General features: G+C 40.9%; 1 protein-coding gene across 4 annotated transcripts in view; it reads left to right on the top strand.

Annotated features, from left to right (window-relative positions):
- Positions 1-21,560, top strand: part of BEND2 (BEN domain containing 2) — a 31,138-nt gene extending 9,578 nt beyond the window's left edge. For all 4 annotated transcript variants that reach the window (XM_035895486.1, XM_035895487.1, XM_035895485.1 and 1 more), the window contains exons 3-12: positions 1,798-1,958; positions 3,122-3,193; positions 3,380-3,454; positions 7,542-7,646; positions 9,802-10,315; positions 11,508-11,708; positions 12,700-12,836; positions 14,248-14,461; positions 16,088-16,291; positions 20,208-21,560. In XM_035895486.1, coding sequence (XP_035751379.1) covers positions 1,798-1,958; positions 3,122-3,193; positions 3,380-3,454; positions 7,542-7,646; positions 9,802-10,315; positions 11,508-11,708; positions 12,700-12,836; positions 14,248-14,461; positions 16,088-16,291; positions 20,208-20,443 — 1,919 coding nt within the window. In that variant the 3' untranslated portion in view covers positions 20,444-21,560. The remainder of the gene's footprint in view (positions 1-1,797; positions 1,959-3,121; positions 3,194-3,379; positions 3,455-7,541; positions 7,647-9,801; positions 10,316-11,507; positions 11,709-12,699; positions 12,837-14,247; positions 14,462-16,087; positions 16,292-20,207) is intronic.
- The last annotated feature ends 780 nt before the right edge of the window (positions 21,561-22,340 follow it).

The raw sequence follows: 22,340 nt of genomic DNA, 5'->3' as shown, positions 1-22,340 counted from the left end.
ACTACACTGTGCCACTGCGTTAATCCTGCTGCCCTGTGCCCCTTCTTACTTGCAACATGTCCGCTTGCCTGAATCAGTGTGGGCCCCACAGAGCACTGCTATCTCCCAGGCTCTAAGTGCTGGAGGTGCTTAGTGCTAGGAGAGGAGTGCTAGCTTGGTCTGCGTGGCAAGGACGGGGATGAGATGATCCAGAAAAGGGAGCAAACTAGAGCTGGGTGAGGAGGGTAGGTAGGTTTTAATTTTCACCTGAGACAACAAATATTAAGTAATTGCATATGTATTTTTATTAGTCAGTTACCAATTGTGATTTCAAAATCATGTTAACTACACAAATCTAAATCTACCACAGACCTTGCTTAGGTAGCATCTGTCAGCTCTGCTGTAACATTTGTCTGTGCTCTCAATGCAAAGAAATTTTTTTTCTAGCTTATGATACTGAATATTTTGCTACTTTTCTGTCCTGCCCTTGGCCCTTCCTGTTAGAGTGCATGAAAGAAAAATGGTTGTCTTTGCTTTTCAGTATTTCTCTCAACTTGTTCCTGTCCCATTGGATTTGTTTTCTCTTCCTTCACTTCTGAGATATTAGTTCTACTTTCCAGTTGGACCGTGAAATTATTCCATTATTTTGCAAAAGTAATAAGAAGTACCCTTGCATTTTTTTTTTCATGCAGCCCCTTTTACTTGGGAGTAACTTACTGTAGGTATCCACAAAACTTTTCCACCATACCTTTTCAGCTTGGCCTAAGCTCCAAAAAGCCCCTTCACAGCAGATAGTATGGTGGAGAGTTGGTGTTGCCTTTTTATGCCAGCTAAGTTTTTCCTCCTTATTTCTTGGAAACATTCCAAGGTCTTGTTTAGCTGCTTAAGCTTTACTTGTCTTTTAATACCTTCTCTTATCTATATGTGTATCTTGTTTTCTGTATAGTGCTTGGCCCATCTATAGCTAAAATATATAGAACTCAAGGGGAAATAGTTACTTTTTTTTTTTCTTCTTCCTCTCTTAAAAGTGTGTTTGTTTCTTTTTAAAAGAGCTGCCATAGCCCTTTCCTGAAAGTTTGAGGTAGAAGCCTGTAAATTATGAGCAGGCAGATTTGGCTGTAGAGAGAGGCCTTTTCTCTTAACTGTGAAAATCCTTTAACATTTTTCAAAAGGTAGGTCTGGCAATTGTGTGGCCTTCAAAAGAATTGGGATTGAGCAGTGATAAACAGTGGCAATGGCTTTTTAACCGTGTGCTGGGCCCAAACGTGAAGAGGTGGAGGCATTTTGTGTACCGCTTGTGGATAGTTCGTGTTTGGTAGTCCCTGACCTACACTGGCTCAACAGAGGAGATAACCTGGAGCAGCTCTTGTTTGTTCCACAGTGCTTCAGTGACAAAACGGGGAGGGGGGGGAGCCCCATAAGTTTTTTTTTTTTTTTTTTTTTTTTTTTTTTTGGGGGGGGGAGGTGGGTGTGTGAATTCTATGGCTTCGTACAGTCAGACATGAGAACAGTGAATCAAAACAGTGAAAAGCAAGGGAAATGAAATGGAGGCTGGGGAGAGTTACAGAATCACAGAATTGTAAGGGTTGGAAGGGACCTCAGGAGTTTGGAAGAAAGAATTGAATTTATAATTTCAGATCTAAATAAATTGGATGAATAAGTGTTTAATAATACGCTAGTAAAAACAAATTTCAAATAACCAAGCAGTTTGAAAGTAAAAAAAAGAAATAATGGGTGACTCTGCATGGTTTTTGTAGTGAAATGTTTAATGCAGTAGGAAACCTGCTGATATGCTTTGCTTTCTCTCCACTTTTCCAGGAAGCGAAGACCTATCAGTGCTAGTTGAACGAGTGGCATCGCAAATGAGCCATTCTGCAAGTATGCAGAGAGGAAATGGTCACAGCCCTGAAAAAATGGATTTTGTGTTTTCACATAATAAAAGAAAACGACTTGCCCCTACTTTGGTGGGACAGAATGTGGTATGTTTCATTAAACAGTAGCCCTTTGTTTTGAGGCCAGTTTCAATGTTATTGGGAATGTCACTTTTCCTTCGCTTTTGTATGCTCATTTGATGACATCCTAGTGAAGAGAGAGTAGGATATCCATGTAGTGTTTGGAAGCTTCTAGTAAAACCTTGTGCTGGGTACTGTACGTGTGTACAACAACAGCTAGTATACAGCGGAGAATAACTTAGAGTAATCCCATGTAGATGCACTTACTTTTTCAGTAAAAATCTTTGTGCAATTTGGGATAGTAAGAGTTGAAATTTAATGTTGAATAAGGATTCACCTCAATGAACAATTGTGTCTCAGTACAGACTACGTACGTTTTTAACTTGAGGCATCCTGAAACTTAGTTCATGTCACCATATTTAATTCTTGAATTCCAACGATTGGGTGTCTTTAAGGTTATAAAAGCAGCTTCGCTCTGTTTAATCCTGCCTGTTGTAAAACATATAAAAAACACTCTCCATGCCCCCAACGTTCCTGTTTTAACATGAGACCTGATGAAATATGACTTAGTTTAAAAAAAAAAAAAAAACCAACAACAACAAAAAAACCAACAACAGACTCATGAAATCTGTGATGTATGATGGATGGGAACAGCTCCCATCCAAGAAAAATGTCAGAATTGTCCAGGTGGTGGCACTGTTGATTCCTGTCTAAAAGCAGTTTTCCAGCAGTAAGAAAATTATGTCTTCTAGACATTTTTACAGCCTCTGCATTTAGAGTTATACCCATTGAAATAAGTACACAATTTTTTCAAATTCATTTATTTAAATTAGTTTAAAAATCTGCATGGAGTCTCATAATTACATAAGCCTAACTGTATAGTACATATATAGTTAGATGAGATCAAGTTCTGGCTTTAGAATAACCAAATAAAAATACATATATTATATAAATTCACAAGAGGTTTATGTTAAACCAGAATAAGACACTCTTAAAACAAAAGTGAGTATTCATATGACCTGACCACGGGCACACAAATGAGATGACTCTCGGGCCCTTTTGTAGCCAGGGGAGGGAATATAGCTACAACTGAAAGTGTCCAAGTTGGATTCCTAGCAGGTTCCCTCTGTAGTTTGTATTTTGAATTCTTTCATTATTCAAAACATTAAAAGTTCTTTGTTACTTCCTAGATGAGAACCAGGGAAGGAGAATATGAAGATAGTGACAGTGTAATTTATGAGTATGAACCAGACTATGAATGTGTAAGTTAATTTTCTTTTGTTTGACTTTGAAAAGCTGTTTTGGGGATGCACATTTTGGGGTAGACTAAAATAACACATGAGGTTTGAAGTTGGGATTTTTGGCTTAATGTGATATCCTAAGACTGTGTATATATTACTACCTTACACACTTTTTTTTTGTCTGTTATTATTATTTTAATGAAAAAGGGGAGTATTGTGTCTGAAGCTTCGTACACTGGAGATCAGCAGAAAACTCTTATGGAGGTCCTGAGTTACTGCCAGGTATATTTTTTTCTTTATCTCTGAAATGGCATTTAAACAATTTTAGTTAAATTTCAGGAAGATTTGCATTCTATATTTGATAACCTGTGACTTCATTCTTTCTGGTTGTTAGTTAATTGCCCACTTCAATGTTTTCAATGAAAAAATAATCTTCTACTTCATATTCTCTGAACTTTTCACACCATAGCTGGCAAGAATACTTTTCAAATATGAAGCTTTAATACGAAATGTTAAGTCTAGTGATTTTTTGGGAGGGGCTTCACAGCAATGGGAAAAATCTGACTGTCATACATACCCAGCTTTTGAAAGTACACGAAGCTCACCAAAAGTGTGCCAAAATCCTGATAGTGTTGTTTTGGCAAGTTCATTGCTTTTGACTTCTGAAGCAGTAGCTGGCAAGGTTGAGAATCACTGCACTGAAAATTAAAGGCATCCCATATTTATTCAGGTGAGTGCTTATTTGACTGGAATCACAGTACTCTGTAGAGTGAAAGACATTCAGGCTGTGCTTTAAGGAGGATAATTTGTGAGTGGCTTGTAGCCAAGTATTAATGTCTTGTAAGTCTCCTTAAGCATATATTCAGCAATACTGTGGAAGAAAATTGACTAAGATTGTGTGACTGACATTCTTGCCACTAGTCTGGGAATGTGTGTTGTAGCAAGTAGCACTGAAGACCATCTATAGCCTCTTTTGCTGTCTACTAGCCCCTTTCCATCTCCTTCACCCCACTGTTACTCCCTCCTCCCAGTAAATCTGTGCTAGGGCTACATGAAGCCTTTTAATAATGCCTATACTGTTCATACTGATTTAAGGTCTTCTAGTGCTTCCTTGAGATATTTCTAAGTTTTGGGAAGATTTATAGATTCTACTGTCTAAGGATACTTATTTTTTTTAAATAAGATAGCTATCATATTGAAACCTAACTGTTGGTTTGGATAGAATTTAAAGCTAGTTTTAATTTTATTTACTACAAATCCATCTAGCATTTTTTAATACCCATATGTGGGTATTAAAAAATTTTTGTCTAGTTATGCTGTAGATCAATAAAAGAAATTGCTTTAGTTAGACACGTTTCCTATTTGTAACTCATATAGTTAAAAAGTCCTTGTGTGTTTTTTGCAGTTATAGCTGATGACATGTGTCTAATATGTATTTTCAAGTTGGCAGTGTCCTTTCAATACTAGATCAATATCCTGTTATCCAGTCCCTTTATACTGTTATGGCACAATTGCTGTGTAAGCATCATGTTTGAGTTGCTAAATCCTGGAAACACTGAAGAAGGAACTTCCTATATGGCACAGTAACATGTAGTAATAACTGATGGACTTTGAATGCTTTGATTTATCTGGCTTTTATGTCTGAAAATCTGGGCCTTTACAATAATACTTTTTAAAAGTTTGTACCTGATTGCTTTAGTAAGGCAACATGAATGTTTCACATCTGAAAGAAAACTTGACCTTGGGGATTGACTGAAGATCAGACACTTTCAATAAAATAAGTAGGTTTTTTTCAAATTCTTTCTTTTATTCTGTGATTATTAAAAATGTGGATGCAGTTGATTTCAATGCCATCTTTGTTCTGAAAGGCATGGCTGAGTTGATTTCTCCATACATCTCCTTTTCACAGAATCACAGGATGGTTGAGGTTGGAAGGGACCTCTGGAGGTCATCTGGTCTAACTCCCATACTCAGGCGGGACCATCTAGAGCCTGTTGCCCAGGACCATGTCCTGATGGCTTTTGAGTATCTCCAAGAAGGGAGTCTCCATAACCTCCCTGGGCAACCTGTGCCAGGGCTCAGTCACCTTCAGTGAAAAAGCGTTTCTTTGTGTTCAGAGGGAACCTCCCGTGTTTGAGTTTGTGCCTGTTGTCTCTGGTCCTGCGCCTGGGCACCTCTGCAAAGAGCCTGTCTCCTTCTTTGCCACCTCCCTTCTGGTATTTGGATGCATTGCAGAGATTTGCCCCAAGCTTTCTCTTGTCCAGATTGAACAGTCCCAGCTCCCTCAGCCTTTCCTCATTTGAGAGATGCTCCTGTCACCTTCATGGCTGGACTCCCTCTAGTATGTCCATGTCTCTGCTGTACTGGGGAGCCCAGAGCTGGACCCAGCACTCCAGGGATAGCCTCACCAATGCAAAAGGGAGGGGAAGGATTCCCTCCCTCGACCTGCTGGCAACACTTTGCCTAATGCAGCCCAGGGCACCATTAGCTTTCTTTGTGGCAAGGGGGCACCATTAGCTTTCTTTGTGGCAAGGGGGCACCATTAGCTTTCTTTGTGGCAAGGGGGCACCATTAGCTTTCTTTGTGGCAAGGGCATGTTGCTGACTAGTCTTCAACTTAGTAACCACCAGGAGATCCCAGGTCCTTTTCTGCCAAGCTGCTTTCCAGCTGGCTGACCCCCAGTACATACTGGTGCCTGGAGTTGTTCCTCCCTAGGTGCAGGGCTTTGCACTTCTTCTTGAACTTCATGACATTCCTGTCGGCCCATTTCTCCTGCCTGTTGATGTCCATCTGGATGGCAACACGACCCGCTGGTGTATGAGCTGCTTCTTCCGGTCTGGTGTCATCGCAAACTTGCCGAGAGTACACTTTGCCCATTGTACAGATCATTAAGGAAGATGTTAAACGGGACTGGACCCAGTATTGACCCCTGGGGTACTCCACTAGTTACTGGCCTTCATCTAGACTTTGTGCTGCTGATCAACACTCTCTTGGACCAGCCATTCATCCAGTTTCCAATCTACCTCACTGTCCACTCATCCAACCTGTATATCAGCAACTTTTCTGTGAGGATCTTACTGGATACAGTGTCGAAGGCCTTCCTCAAATTCAGGTAGACAATACCCACTGCTCAACTCCCATCTACCAGGCTAGTCATTTCATCATAGAAGTTTTATCAAGTTGGTCAACTGCAACTTCCTCTTGGTGAAGCCATGCTGTGATTACACCTGGTGGTATTACTTTCATTCATGTGCCTGGAACTGGTTTCCTGCTTGTGACCGGCCTCCAACTGGATTTAACTCCATTGACCATCATCTTTTTCATGTGCTTGAAAATGGTTTCCAGTGTTAGCTGCTCCATCACCTTCCCAGGGATGGAGGCAAGGCTGACTGGCCTGTAGTTCCCTGGGTCCTCATCCTTGCCCTTCTTCAAGATAGGAATGATGTCTGCTTTGCTCCAGTCTTCAGGCACTTCTCCTGCTTGCCTTGATTGATCAAAGATTATCAGGAGTGGCCACACAATGACATCAGCCAGCTCCCTCAGCACTCATGGGTGCATCCCATCAGGCCCCTTGGACTTAATGTGTGTTCAGTTTGCTTTAGTATTCCCTGACCAGACTGTCTTCCACCCAGTGTGTATTCGTTGCTCTGACCTTTCCCCCTGGTCTCTGGGACCTGGGATTCCAGAAGGCCAATCTTGCTGATAAAGACTGAGGCAAAGGTGGAACTGAATCCCTCAGCCTTTTCCGTGTCCTGTGTCACCAGGTCCTTTGTTTCATTCAGCAGTGGGGCCATGCTTTTCCTAGCCTTCCTTTTTGTCACCTGTGTACTTACAGAAGCCCTTCTTGTTGGTTTTGACATCCCTGACCTCATTCAATGCCAGTTGGTACTTTTATTTTACAAATAGTATCTTTCTAAATATATTTCCCATTGGTGATATAGAAATCAATATTTCTGTGGCTGCCTATAAGTCTTTTACCTGTGCACTTGGAAACTTACTATGACTTAAAATAGCATATCGTAATACCTAACTTACCTTAGAGCTTGTCAGTTGCTTTTCAACGTAAAACAAAACATCCTAAATGGGTAAAAATAAAACATCTGATGTAAGCAGGAAGGACAGTCTTTAAGTGCTAGCCACGTTGCAAGAGTAAGCTTCTCTGAGAATTCTTTTTACTGTGATATTTACCTTTGTCATTTGCATTTTGTATCTAAGTTAATCTTTAATATGTTTGCAGAATGTATATATTATGTACAGATCTTACCCAGTTTTAGGGGCTTCTGCCCTTAATTGAACTTTCTTGATTTCTAAAGATTTAAATTGGGTTCATGTAAAACAATACTGTTTCCACTCTTTCATTTGTTGTCAGGCCATGTATGATGCCATTCAGAAATTAGATAAAAAATTTGACCTGCTTCATCGGAAGGTCTCAGAAATGCAGCATACTCGTGTAAAGCCGCTGTTGCTCAAACCTGTGAGTATTAAAGACCTAAAACGTCTACTTTTCCTTTAATTCTCTTTCTTCCTCTGATGCTTATTTTAAAAAAATCCTCTCCTTTCACTAAGATTAAAACTAGTAGCAAAGTAGTAGACTTAAAATGCATTTCAAATTATTCTAGATTTCTTACTATACACCAGCTTCAGTCTCCTGTGTTGTTATTGACCAGTGGTCACAGAGTGGCCCCCATCAAATTTGGGATGCTGTGGCAGATGCTGTAAGATTCTGTTTTATTGGGATGAACAGAAATGAATTGTGTAGGTTACATCTTAAACTTGGGGATGTTGGTGTTGCTGCTTTATGAGATGTGGTGTACTGTCTCATCGGTTTCTGCAGTTAAAGAGAGCTTGTGCATTACTCACATGAGCTGGTTCAATTGTCTAACTGGTTTTTAGATCTCAACAATGTGGTGTCATATATATGGTATAGAATAGTTTTTTTAATAAAATCCCTTTTTTCTTTTCAAAATTTTTAAGAAGCTTTGTTATTGAGTACACACTATCTATTTTGGTTCTATATGGTCAATCCACTGTTAACTAAGGAGACAGAATATTAGTACTTGTGACAATGCTCTTTAAAAGGAAAACATAACAGATGATTTTTGAAGAGGGTCATAAAATCCGTAATGACCTGCCTTTGTCAACAATACTACAAAGCTTTTAATGTGGCAGAGATGATCCTGCTGTCAGGAGATATCAAGACATAGTAAGGCCGTTTGCTTTAAGGATTGGTAAAAGCAATGATATTCTTGTGCCTGCCAGTTATCAGTAGGATACTGATAGGTTTTAGGTTTTATTTCAGAATGCATTTTTGTTGACAACTCCAAGCTCGTACTGCCCACACATCTAAAAATATGAGATTCAGGGAACAAACTGGTCTTGTCAGCCACGGTTGAACCCTGTGTCCTCTGTGCTCTTACCCTCCCCTCTGATCATGTGGATTGGCAGCTGCTTTAATGTTCAGATTAAGTGACCTGTACTGTGTTTTTTTGAAGAAGGCTTTTATAACTGTAAGGCGTAAGGGGAAAGCTACCAAGTGCAACCTGCCAACCATTTCCTTAGGTTCTGCTAGCACTTTAAAATCATCAGGAATGCTGTAGATTTTCTGCAGTTGTACCAGTGTTGTATCTTGTATATGTGATGGTCTAAGGATCTAAACAAGGAAAGGGTGGTGGTAAAGGGACTTTTTTTTTTTTTTTTTTTTTTTTTTAAATTAGATCAACTGAAATGGACAAACTTTCAGGCACGTAAGCCTTTCTTCAGGTCATACTTTTTTTTTTTTAAAGGTTACAAGGGTGGAATATAATCAGATTTCTGTAAACAAACAAAAAAACCTCTAACCCTCCCCCCCCCGCCCAAAAAAACCCGAACAACCCCAAACCAAAAAAAACAACCAAAAACCCAAACCAAACAAAAAAAAAACAACCTATGTGTCAGCTACATTTGATAGCTCCTGCTCAGTGACTTGCATGCATTCTAGTTCAAAGTACCTTAGGATGCATGTGTTTCATAATAAAAGTACTCCCAGGTGGTGGAAAGCATAGGCCGTCTCTCAGTTTGTCTGTCTTAGTCTCTTTAGAATCTTGAATTGTAGATGAGATCAGAATGTTTAATGTTTTCAGCTAGCAAGTAAAAAATGAAGAGACATCCAGGAAAGAAAGTGAATTGTTTTTTTTTCTTGTGTAAAAGGAAGTTATCATGGCAGTGGAGACATCCCTTGAAAATTCAGCAGACTGACTGAGTCAATGGCTGACAAATTTTACATTTTATTTCACCTGTTCTTTTTTTCTAGAGCTTTTTTTAAGAGCCTTTACAAAGCTGCCTTTCTCATTATATATTTTTCTGGCTTTTTAGAATGCAGTTGTGCCAGCACCCCAGCTGGAAAAAAAAACATGAGAAACGTTGAAGCTGACTGGATAAACCCATAGTGTTGGAACTACAAGTGAGAATAAAAGAAAGTAGAGGGAAGGCTAAAAGTAGTAGCACTGGCTTCATGATAATGACTACTTCAATGAAGAGTGTGTTGCCAATAGCATAATTACTAAAATCTGGTCTTCCTGGTTTGCAAAAGAGAAAAACTGCCAAATATGTCTAATTTAACCTTTTAATTGTTTTCTGAATCCCATTTGCAGAAACCAGGTGGATTTACGTACAGAAGTTCCAGTCATTTGCCCCATGGAAAAATAAGAGTACAAAAATCCATGGAAAGGGAATCAAGTCTTCATCTCTCTTCACCAGGCCAGGGAAGGCACAGCCCAGTCATAAGGGTTGCTTTACAAAATGGCCATGTTCAGGTCAATTCCACAGTAAAGCATGCTCAACAGAGTCTTCAGCTTGAATCACAGCAGCCTGTTCACAGGCAGAGCCCACCACTCCCCACTATAGTTTCTACTCATTCATTGCATTCATCATACACATCAGCTAACAGGATGCCTGACCTTTCTCCAAGATCAAATCTTGTAGCTAGCGTTGTGGAAAGCACTGTCAATGTTGCATCTTCACCAGTGCCATCATCATCGATGCCAGCACCATCTGAGACCAGTTTGGGAAATAATGCTGCAGTGGTGAACTACAGAAATGCATCTGGGAATGTGAACATTAGTAAAGAACTACCATCTTCTTCAGTCTCCATCAATCCTAGCTATGGTGAGTTCCTTTGTAATAAATACTCAGAAAGAAAGGCTAAAAAACTGCTTCTGGTATAAACAAATATGCCTAAAGAAATCTCTTTATCATTATTTAGCAAAAGTAAAGGAGCAGAACTGGCTGCCTTACAAGCATTTCTGTAACAGAATGCTGTTTAGAACTCTTGAAACAAAGGTCACGGCAATGTGTAATATGCCAGGGATCACTTAAAAACCTCTGTGTTACGTATACAGTTGTATAGACTACCACAAGCCTTTGATTTACAGTACGTGATATGGGTTCTTTTAAGACTAGGCCTTCTTTTTCTCTCTTGATGCTCTTGATGTAACCTATTTTAAACCTGTGTATGTGTCATAAGTAATGTATGCATGCTATGCATATGTTTAAAAAGACAAAAGAGATTGCCAGTAAAGCTAAGTGGGGTGTATACCTGTATACATCTTTTGCATTTAAGAAAGCAACTTACTTGATTTGTGTGAAGGAAATACCTGTTTTCTTTTTGTGGAGTATTTTCAGTGAAAAATCCTCATTCTCCTCAAATCCTCCAGTGTTTGGTTTCTTTCAAAATAATTCCACAGAAAATGAAGAATTCCATAGATCATTGCATTATAATAAACAAGCACTTATAAAATAGTACCATGTTTTTAAAACTAATGCATTTCTTTATAAAGTATAAATGCCCTGAGTTATGTGGAGGGCTGAGCTATGAGTTTTTGATTGCTTTTGGCCTAAAATATAAGTTCATACAGCTGCAGAGCTGCATGAATAGTAGGTGAAATACTCTATCTACCTGCAAATTTGTAAACAGTGTATGATTTAGTGGTACTATGTATGGATATACCATTCTTCATGGGTCATTGTCTTGAAAGCATACGTGGTATCTGCACATGTGTAAAATAGGCCACCTGAAACATTTTGGACTCTTGTGTGTCTAATGTATTTTCTTGGGTGCTATTATTTCAGTTAGTTACATTGGTGGTTAACGTGAATCAAAAAGATGTTTCTGTTACCATTCCAATTTAAAGATGCTTTTGTAAGAGCAAAGATAAGTAATACATAGTAGAACTAGTTGTAGCAGAGAACATATACCAAGAGTACTATAGAGGTCAAGAGTGTTTGAAAAAGTGTTCTTAACAACTTGCTTGGGTTTCTAAATTTTTTTTTTTCTTTAAATGTTTTTGTTTTATGAAAGAGTTTGTTGGTGACCCAGTGAGAAATGTGAAAGTTCTTGGAAACTATTTGATGAAAGCTCGGCAAAAGACTAAACCAAAGTATGCAGCGCGCTACTTAGTTCGTGTCTTGTTCCCCAAGGAAACATTATTATGCAGCATTATGGGAGCGAGTGCACGAGGGCGCAGAACATTGGATCCAAACAAAATTGCTGCAATAAGAGGTATGTTACCATTCAAAACGCATGGATTTATGTCTTTAATATTTAACGTTTTTAACTTACAAGGAGTCCTTTTCTGTATGTTTCTGCTAATCATTGTCCTGCAACTGGTGAACTAGTAAGTGCAGTAGTGGATGTGTTCCACTCTGCTGTGTCTTTTGGTTTTGAAATACCTGCTTTGTAATTCTAAAATGTTTGTTTTTCTTCAATGTGGATAAAACAATTCTGCATTCTCATATTTTTGTGTACTCCACGTTCATCAGTCATGCTGACTGTTTCTAAACTTTTCATTACAGCTTTGTATTTGTGTGTGGCATGGGTGGGGTTGTTGTTTTTTGGGGGTTTTTTTGGTGTTTGTTTTTTTTTTTTGTTGGTTCATTTTTCTGTTTGGTTTGGGGTTTTTTATGAGCTTGGTATACTTGGGACAAAAGTCAACTGGCGATTCTTAAATATGCTACTCTTTTAAGTTCACTTCTCTTGTTTGTTTGAGAAATGGTAAAGATGGGGAGGGCATTTTTTTTTTTTTTTAAATGTCAAGCCATTTACACAGATCCCATGGCACATATGTGAGAACCTATACATCTTCCTGTTTATAGGGTGGGAGATTACTTAAGCCATGTGAAGTAGTTGCAGCATCGGCATTACCCTGTCTTCGTGTTTTGTGTTTGGGTTTTTTTTCGTTGTGTTTGGTTTCTTTTTCTAAAGTTAGTATGATAAATCTCACCTTTCTCCTACTTTTATCAGGAGATGCTTAATAATAAAAGCATTATTCGCAACATCCCAAAACTATCACTGCACATCTAAAATTCATAGTGCTGCTTAGCTTCAAAATGTGGACTTATGATCTCCTTTTAATAGAAATCTAAAGCTTCTAAACGGAGAATAGTAAATGTGAAGCATTTCTTAGCTTTCTCTCTTTCTTTCTATATTAGAATACTTTTAAATACTGCCTTTTGTCATGAAACTTAAAAAACTTTCGACCTTTTATTTGCAGAATTTCTTGCAACTAACTTTCCAAACTATGATTTGAGCGAGCATGGAAAAGACTGGAAAACCTGTATCACAAATGTCAATGCTATGATCCGCTGTTTACGCTCTGAAACAAAAATAAACCCAGCAAGTTGTCTTGAGGTGATAATTTATTAAGTACTAAGTTTATGCTTCTTTCCCAAATTAATTATTTGAATTCCTTATCATATGAGTCCTCTAATTGGAAATTCCATGGGCTCTGTCTTTGTTCTGCTCAGCACAGGCCTGCTGACTGCAGCACTAGTTCCATATGGGGAATATCCCTTTCTGATACCTGGACAAGCTGGAGAGGTGGGCCTGTGTGAATCTCATGAGGTTCAACATGGCCAAGTGCAAGGTCCTGCACCTGGGTCGGGGTAACCCCCAGTATCAATACAGGCTGGGGGATGAAAGGATTGAGAGCAGCCCTGCCGAGAGGGACCTGAGGGTGCTGGTGGATGAAAAGCTGGACATGAGCCGGCAATGTGTGCTGCCCAGAAGGCCACCTGTCCCCTGGGCTGCATCAAAAGCAGGGTGGCCAGCAAGTCAAGGGAGGGGATTCTGCCCCTCTGCTGTGCTCTGGTGAGACCTCACCTGGAGCCCTGCATCCAGCTCTGGGGCCCTCAGCACAAGAAAGACATGGAACTGTTAGAGCGGGTCCTGAGGAGGGCCACAAAAACGATCCGAGGGCTGGAGCAGCTCTCCTATGAGGCCAGGCTGAGAGAGTTGGGCTTGTTCAGCCTGGAGAATAGAAGGCTGCGGGGAGACCTGATTGTGGCCTTTCAGTACTTAAAGGGAGCCTATAGGAAGATGGGGAAAAATCTTTTTATTGGGGCCAGCTGTGACAGGACAAGGGGTAATGGTTTTAAACTAAACCAGGGTAGGTTTAGACTGGATACAAGGAAGAAATTCTTTACAATGAGGGTGGTGAAACACTGGAACAGGTTGCCCAGAGAGGTAGTGGAGGCCCCATCCCTGGAAGCATTCAAGGCCAGGTTGGACGGGGCTCTGAGCAACCTGATCTGGTTAGCGGTGTCCCTGCTCCTGCGGGGGGGTTGGACTAGATGACCTCTAGGGGTCCCTTCCAACCCAAAACATTCTATGATTCTCTTGCGCTGCCTCTTCCTGCTCCTGTGTCCAGCATTCAGTTAAGAGATGTGTGAGTATAGAATACTGAAAGGAAAGCACTGCAAATGTTGCTGGGAAGTAGTATCAAAATTGTCTGTGAGCTTAAACATGTAGCTGCTTAGCACTGTTTTCACAGGCTTTCCTTCAGATATATCCAGCCATGCATTTCAACTTTATATTGACTGAAATATCACTCCCAAAACACGTGTAACTGTTCTAAAAAGTTTTGTGCAAATCTGTGAATATTTAGTATCTGTTTCACCTGTGGTTTTCATGACTGAAATTCAGGAGTGACTATACTGTAAACATCTGGAATCTAATTTATACTAAATGCGAAATGAACAGGAATGCTAATTAGAAAACAGGCTTCTCCCAGTGCATGTGCTAACCTCATTTAATGTTTCAGGAGACAACCGAAGAGAAAGAAAAAGTGGCTGATGCTCCAGATACATCTCATTGTGTAGATTTAAATTATAATGAAGATAGTGAAGGCAGTTCTCAAAACTCTCAGAAAATGACCGGCTCCACAACTGATGCGTTGCAGAATTCAGGATCGGATAAGTTTCCAGAAGCTTTCCATACACCTTCAGTCAAGAAACCACAGTCTTTGGAACCTATGGGTAAACTAAGAAATTTTTATCTTTGGGATTTGTGTGTTACATTTTAACTGGTCAGTAAGAGGCAGAAGATGCTACTGTAGGTAGAATTGTGTAGTAAATGATTTTGCTGAACTATGTGACTTCCTCTTAAGGCAGTGACTTGGTGTATATATAGTAGTTGCTCTTCATGGGAGCAAACAAGAATGTTATCTGGCTAACAGAACATGTGTTTGCGTCTACCAATGTCCCATCATGTCCCTCTGGAACATGTCCAGAGGAGAGCAACAAAGCTGGTGTGAGGGGTCTGGAGCACAAGTCTTATAAGAAGTGGCTGAGGGAACTGGGGTTGTTTAGTCTGGAGAAAAGGAGGCTGAGGGGAGACCTTATTGCCCTCTACAACTGCCTGAAAGGAGGCTGTAGCAAGGTGGGGGTCGGCCTCTTCCCCCAGGTAACGGGTGATAGGACGAGGGGAAATGTTCTGAAGGTGCACCAGGGCAGGTGTAGGTTGGACATTAGGAAAATTTTTTTCAATGACAGGGTTGTCAAGCATTGGAATGGGCTGCCGAGGGGAGTGGTGGAGTCCCCATCCCTGGGGGTATTTAAGAGACGGACAGGCGAGGTGCTTAGGGACATGGTTTAGTGGTGGGATGGCAGGCTTAGGTTAACAGCTGGACTTGATGATCTTGGAGGTCTTTTCCAACCTAAACAATTCTATGATTCTATAATGCATCTCCGCTGTAAGATTGGAAAGTTCAGCTGTAAGATAATTCTGTCCAGTTTCTCTGAATAATTATTTTTCATTAATTACTTCACAGTTGCCCTGTTTTTTTTCCTCACTTGGTATATATTCTAACTTAATGGAGTAAGTTAGCTTAGAGCATCTATGGAATGGTATTGCAATTTCAGATGAAAAGCACACCTTTCTGTAAAACTGACAGTTTAGGACAATAAAAATCTTAAAGCAGCCTTTATATTTTTTTTTTTTTTTTAAAGATACAAATGCATTGGAAAAAACGCCATGTACAGCATGTGATGCCTCTAGAGAGCTACAAGGAAAATGGGCTTAGTTGTCCTTGGAAAGTATTTGATCAGAATCACTTTGGGGCTCTATCAGATCTGTTCCTGCACCCAACATTTATTAGTCTGATCTCACAGACCTCCTGATTTACTATACGTTTTGTGGTTTGGGTTTGTTTTTTTTTTTTTTCTCCTTGCTTCCTTCAATGTTTGCAGTGGAGTCAGACTGAAGTAGTTAAAACATTCACTCTGTCTTTCTACTTACAGGATCTAAGCACTATTGAAATAGCAGAGCTTTTTATTTACTTATGTAATTGGAATAGCATCTCCTCACAAGACAAAAACAATTCAGAAAGCAATCATTAGTAATGCAGGTTACATTGCTAGCATGGCTGAAAGCATATCAGAAATGCTGTTGCATCATTGTGAAATAGGCAGGGGTTTTTAGCTACTTAGACATTTGTCTGCAATATGTTGCATTTTACTATTAGCTGTAGTGTTACAGTTTTGCTCTGATCTTTTCAAGCAAGTACAGTAGTTTTAGTGTAATGTAGCCACCTTGAAGCATGGTCAGTATTCAATAAGTAAAATCTTTCTCTCCCTCTCCCCCCCGCCCTCCATCTCTTCTAGAACTTCTTGGAAGTCCATGGCGCAACGTTCAGTTGCCTTTCTCAGTCCTTTATGTAGCTAAGGGGAAGTCTCGGCCAGAGTTGTCAGCTCGCTACCTAATTCGTCATATGTTCAGTGAGGATGTGCTGGTAAAAAGCAATGTATATGGTAATCTTGAACGTGGCATGAGCCCACTGGACTGCAACAGAATTAATGCTCTCAGAGGTAAGGAAGAAAATCTCTGTTCAAATGATAATGTGGGGAAATGAACAAGAGTAATTAACTTTGTATCCTATGAACAAACCGTGGAGCTTCAGAAATAAGTCTATGAAACTGTTCTGACAGGTATTGGTGCAAGCAGCGGAACTAGGTGAGAGAAATTAGATTAAGTTATATTTAAGCAACTCAAGGAAGTCTCCAGATCACAAACCTGGCTTGCATGAGGAAACTGAGTCTCCATGGTATCTGCTTGAAAGGGCAACACAGTGGGAGATGGAAGCAGAGGATTCTGGAGGGTGTCAGGGGTAACTTCTTGATACAGGAGCTAGGTAGGCTGACCAGAGGTAATGTACAACAGGTTATGGCACTCATCACAAAAAAGGTTGAGGTGTGATAAGCAGTGGCAGCATTGCCTGTAGAGTCTATGAAATAATGGACCTCAAGATCCTGAGTAGAGTTAAAAAGGACTGAGAGTACAGATCCTGAAGCTTAGGAGAGCAGACTTTGGCTTATTTGGGAGCTCATAGATGGGAGCTTGTGAGCTCTGAAGAGGAGAGAAGCTCAGGAAAGTTGACAGGTCTTTAAAGGTCTTGCATTCTGCAAGCACAAGAGAGTCCATCCTGACACTTGGGAGAACCAGTAGTTATGGGAAGACAAGTTTGGCTAAGTAGGGAATCCATAACTGATCTCCAGTGCAAAAAAGTAGTATATAGAGATTGGAAGCAAGGACAGCTTATGAAGCAGAATTTAGCAGCTTTGCCTGGGAGTGCTGGAATAGTGTCAGGAAAGCCAAAAGTCAGCTAGAGTTGAGACTTGCAAGTAATGTCAGGGGCAACAAGAGCAGCTACCACATTAATCGTTAAAGATTGAGCAAGGAGAGTGTAGGCCTGTTGCTGAATGGGGCAGGTAATTTAGTGACAGCAGAGTCAGATTAGGCTGAGGTGGTCAGTGCCTTCCTTACCTCATTCTTCACCACTCAGGCCTCTAGGGGGTGGTGGTGGTTGGGAACAGCATTATTTTACATAGGGTGAATCATGTTTGACCCACCTGATTGCCTTGTGTGATAAAATGACGGGGTTTATGGGCAAGGGGAAAGCGGTGGCTGTTGCTTAGCTTGATTATTTTTTTTAGCAAGGCTTTCAACACTGTCTCTGACAATATTTTGGTATTCACATTGGGATGTTACAGTTCAGATGGGTGGATGATGTTAAAGGACTAGGTGGATGTTTGTGCTCAGAAGGTTGTGGGTCATGCTCTACCTGGGTGACTGACGCCTGGGGTACTGCAGAGGTCTGTCCCAGTACCTGGCCTGTTTAACATCTTTATGTATGACTTGGAGACAACAAAGAACACTCATCAGGTTTGCATTTGACAGCAAATTGGGACTATATTAACAGGTGCACAGCCAGCAGATCAAGGGAAGGGATTATCTTCTTCTGTTTAGCGCTCATGAGTTTGCATTTCGATTACTGTGTCCAATTTTGGGTCCCCTAGTACAAGAAAGATACCGATAAAGCTGGAGGGCCACCAAGAATGATAGGGAACTAGGGTACTTGCCCAGTGAGGAAACTGGGTTTATTTAGTCTGGAAAAGAGAAGGCTCCAAGGGGACCTAGTAGCAGCCTGCCGCTGTCTGTCTTCTCAGTAAACTTCTAGAGTCAAGGTGTTTGCAGCATTGAATGCGGGAAGATGAGAGACTGCAGGCATAAACCGAAACGGGAGGCTCAGACTGGATATTGGCAGACTCCTTCTCCCATGAGGACAGTCAAGCAGTGGAGCACGTTGCCCCATGAGGTTCTGCCATCTCCATCCATTTCCCACACCTTGGTGGACAAAGCCCTGGGTAACCTGGTCTGACCTCAGAGTTGTCCCTGCTTTGGGCAGAAGGTGGGAGTAGAGACCTCCTGAAATCCCTCATGGCCTGAGTGACTCCAATTGGAAAGAAGCAGATTTAAGTGCCTTGCCCTTCTAAGGGCTCAGAGGTCAGCTGCACCTATTCATGTAAGAGGCTCCAGTGAGAGAAAAGGTCTCAGCAAATGATGTAGTTGTTTGGAAGCTACAGGTGGGATAAGGACTGCTGCCAAATGAACGGGCAGCATTTTGAACTGGGCCAGTTTGAGACATTTGAATAACAAATCTTCACTGGAGTGTGTCTTTTCAAATAAGGTGTAACAGCCTATCCTATGAATATGGACAACTTTGCAGTTTCCTCAGCTTCCATGAATCCAGGGTGTCTCCAGGAAACTGGTATTACTTACTCTCTTTGCAAATGTTGTTCCAGAAGCAGACAGAGGGTATGTTATGGTTGGAGTTGTAGCAGTTTTGGCTTCTGCATTGTTCTCACTTCAGCATTAAGACTTCCATGCTTCTTCCTGAGAGGGAGTCTTCTATTAGTCTCATTCAGTCCCTTCTGCAAGGCTGGGTAAAGCAAGCAGAACTATGACAGTAGAATTAGTATAACAGTGTATGTAGCAAGTGAGGAGGAATGTGAAGCAGGTTGTAGGTAGAAAAGGTCCATGCGTTATCACATGGAAAAGAAGTTGCCGTTATCTGGTAAGATTTAAGCATGGCCAGCACAAACAATGGTGTTGGGGGTGGGGAGAGGAAGATCATCAGGTTTTTGGTGGCCATTTGCTCAGTGGCTGTTACAGTACCTTAGAGAGTTCAACATATTTGAGAAGGTTTGGTCATGCAATAGAGAAATCTTGCCACCTTTTCTTTAATTTTCTGTATTGTTGTCATATTTTCACTGTAGAAGTTGGCTTTCTCTATGAGAAATCTGAAGAGAAAATACTTTGCCAGGAATTCTTGGGTTTTGCTTGTGGGATGTTATTTACTGGGCTGGATCCCAGGCTGCAGGCAGTGTAATAGCGGAGTGCCTTCAACATTTCCCAACACTGCTTGCTTGATGTAGGGTTTTACTTCCTCCTGTGTCCTTATGATGTTGCTGTGGGATAGTACTCACTAGGTTAGTTAGGTTGCATATCTGACTAGTTACTGTCATCTAGATGACACTCTTAGTTTTATGATTTGGTTTTAGGTAATCCTGTGAGGAGCAGGGAGTTGGACTCTCTGATTCTTACGGGTCCCTTCTGACGTGAGATATTCTAGGATTCTGTGATTAATCACGCTCCTAACAAATCTTGAAACTGCTTCTCCGACATGTCTGGAGTATAGGGAGGTTGAAAGGGTTGTTAAGATCTGGGTATAGGTATTGCCTTTGATTTGAAATTACAGCTGAGAATTCCTTTTTGGTGCTTATTTAAATCTTTTGGAGGCTTGCTTAGAAAAAACAGTAATTCAGCTAAGCTCAGAAGGAAAATCAGTCCTCGGCAATTAAAAAAAAAAAAAATCTATTTTCAAAACTACTTATTTTACTTGTTGAAGGGGAGAAAAGTGCCATAGTCTTACCTTAGTGATCCAGTTGGTACTGAACTCAAGTATTTGTTTACTGATCATGTTGCAGTATGGTAAGGAACAAGCTCTTGCAGTTTTTCTGTCACTGTTGTTCCTCTACAGCTGTGTTACGTTGAATTGCTGTGTTTCATTTTAGTGAATATAGTTGTCAGAGATCCTCTGAAGGAGGGCTTGGTCCTGCCAAATACTGGTCATTCTGAAATGGCGCCTGAGATTTCTTTGCTCTGGTTGACCACATTAGAAGCTGAAGTTATTCAGCACTTCAAGGGATCAAGCCATGGTTACATCATTTCTTTGCATATTTTGTTTTTATGCTTAGACCTTTTATTACTCATTTTCAAATTAAACAGAAAGAGGTTGGAAAAATACCTGCCCTCTAGCTTTGCTCTTCAAGCCCCGTAATATGTCTAGCTGTCCTGTTCTGGTAGCATGCACTTGTTTTGGAAAAACTATATAGCTTGCATAAATCATTGATAACTCACTGTTATATCCTTGTTTATTTTTAGACTTTCTTCAAGAGAATTATCCATCCTTCGATCTAAAGGAAACTGGATATGATTGGAAGGCGTGCGTGGCTGCCATAAACAGCACAATCCGCAGTCTCAGACATGACCATAAAAAGGCTACAGTTCGAATCCGCCGGAAAGTCTTGGTAGTGCCATCATTGAGTGCAAAGAGTGCTCCACAGAGTCCCACTTCAGCAAAGCCATTTGAAAGCGATACTATCAATCTCGCGGACTGAAGCTCTTTAACGTCTGTCTCAAATCTTAATTTAGCAGGTTTTTATAAATCTCACATAGAAGCCTATTACACTGAGTTGTCCTATTATACTGAGTTGTCAGCAGCACTAAATAGTATTATTTCATGAAACCAAAGTTAGCAAAAGACTTGGGAACCCTAACTCCTCGTATATGTAGCACTTGTGCTCCTCAGAAGTTACTTCCACTGTTCCCTGTAGCATTTCCAATGTGCTCTCCCCTAAAAGCACCTTTTTCTCACGATGCATTGACTCTGAAAGAATTAATCTGATTAGAAAAGATGCACTGCACATCAAGTCAGCAGGAGCAGATAGGAATGTGGAGAGGAAAGAATGGTCCTCCTCAGAGGAAGACACGTAGCCGCTAAATTATCTCATTATGTGTGAGGAATGAAATTTGCTTTGACAATTGGATATTTTAAGCAAAAACATCTAATGCAGAAAGGGAAAAAAAATTATTGCATCTAGCTAACTTGTTATATCTCTCACATTTTGCCTCCTATAGCAGTCTTTATATTAGGATAAGGAAAGAGGCAGATGACAATGTAAGTACAGTTGGTAATGTTTTCTTTGCTCTGATTTAGCTCTATAAAAGCACAAAAAAGCATCCAGAACAAACAGTCCAATGGTTGGTTCTGTTTTTTTCTTGGTGAAAAGTAAAGAAAATACTTCATCAGGGGCTTGGTCTGCTGTTCAGTGGCATATATCTCATCCACTGGTGTGGATGTCCACAAGATGCAAATCTGCTGCAACTTCCATCTAGAGGATTTGCATCCTGATTCAGATTTGAGAAGTAATAATTTCCATCAGCTTCAAGTCATTGGTCCTTCAGTTAAAACTGAGTATACAGGCGGTACTGTTGGTGTGCAGTCAGAGATGACCAGCATCGGTGATACATCTTCTCAAGCTCATAATCATAGCTTTTAATACTTGGGTCTGCAAGGCTAGGCATATTTGCTTTGTTGTCTGGGTAGGCTGCTGTTCTTGTCATCCTGCCCCTGTTAACTTAAAATCTTGAAAGTTGTGCAGTGATTATTCACAGAATCACAGAATGGTTGAGGTTGGAAGGGACCTCTGGAGGTCATCTGATTCCCTCCCCCTGCATAAGCAGGGCCACCTAGAGCCAGTTGCTCAGGACCATGTTGAGAGACCTTTTGAATATCTCCAAGGATGAAGGCTCCACAACCTCCCTGGGCAACCTGGAAGTGCTCAGTGACCCTCACGGTGAAAAAGTGTTTCCAGATGTTCAGAGGGAACGTCCTGTTTCTCAGTGTGTGCCCGTTGCCTCTGGTCCTGTCACTGGGCGCCATTGAGAAGAGCCTGGTTCCATCCTTTTGGCTCTGTCCTCCTTGCAACCTCCTCTCCAGTATTTCACAGAATGACAAGGGTTGGAAGAGACCTTGGGAGCTCATCTAGTACAACCCTCCTGCTAAAGCAGGTTCACCTAGAGCAGGTTGCACAGGACATCATCCAGGCGGGCTTTGAATATCTCCAGAGAAGACGACTCCACAACCCCTTGGGCAGCCTGTTCCAGTGCTCTGTCACCCTCAAGGTAAAGAAGTTCTTTGCATATTCAACTGAAACCTCTTATGCTTCAGTTTGTGCCCATTGCCCCTTGTCCTGGGCACCACTGAGAAGAGTCTGGCTCCGTCCTTGTGACATCCACCCTTAAGATATTTGTACGTGTTGACAAGATCCCCTCTCAGTCTTTTCTTCTTCAGGCTAAACCAGCCCAGCTCTCTCAGCCTTTCCTTGTAGGGGAGATGCTTCACTCCCCTCATCATCTTTGTTGCCCTCCTCTGGACTCTCTCTAGGAATTCCTCATCTTTCTTGAACCAGGGAGCCCAGAACTGGACACAGTACTCCAGGTGGGGTCTCACCA

The sequence above is a fragment of the Egretta garzetta genome, unplaced genomic scaffold (genome assembly GCF_000687185.1).
Source record: "Egretta garzetta isolate BGI_Z169 unplaced genomic scaffold, ASM68718v1 scaffold445, whole genome shotgun sequence".
Taxonomy (NCBI): Eukaryota; Metazoa; Chordata; class Aves; order Pelecaniformes; family Ardeidae; genus Egretta; species Egretta garzetta.
This window is presented reverse-complemented; position numbering and strand designations above follow the sequence as displayed.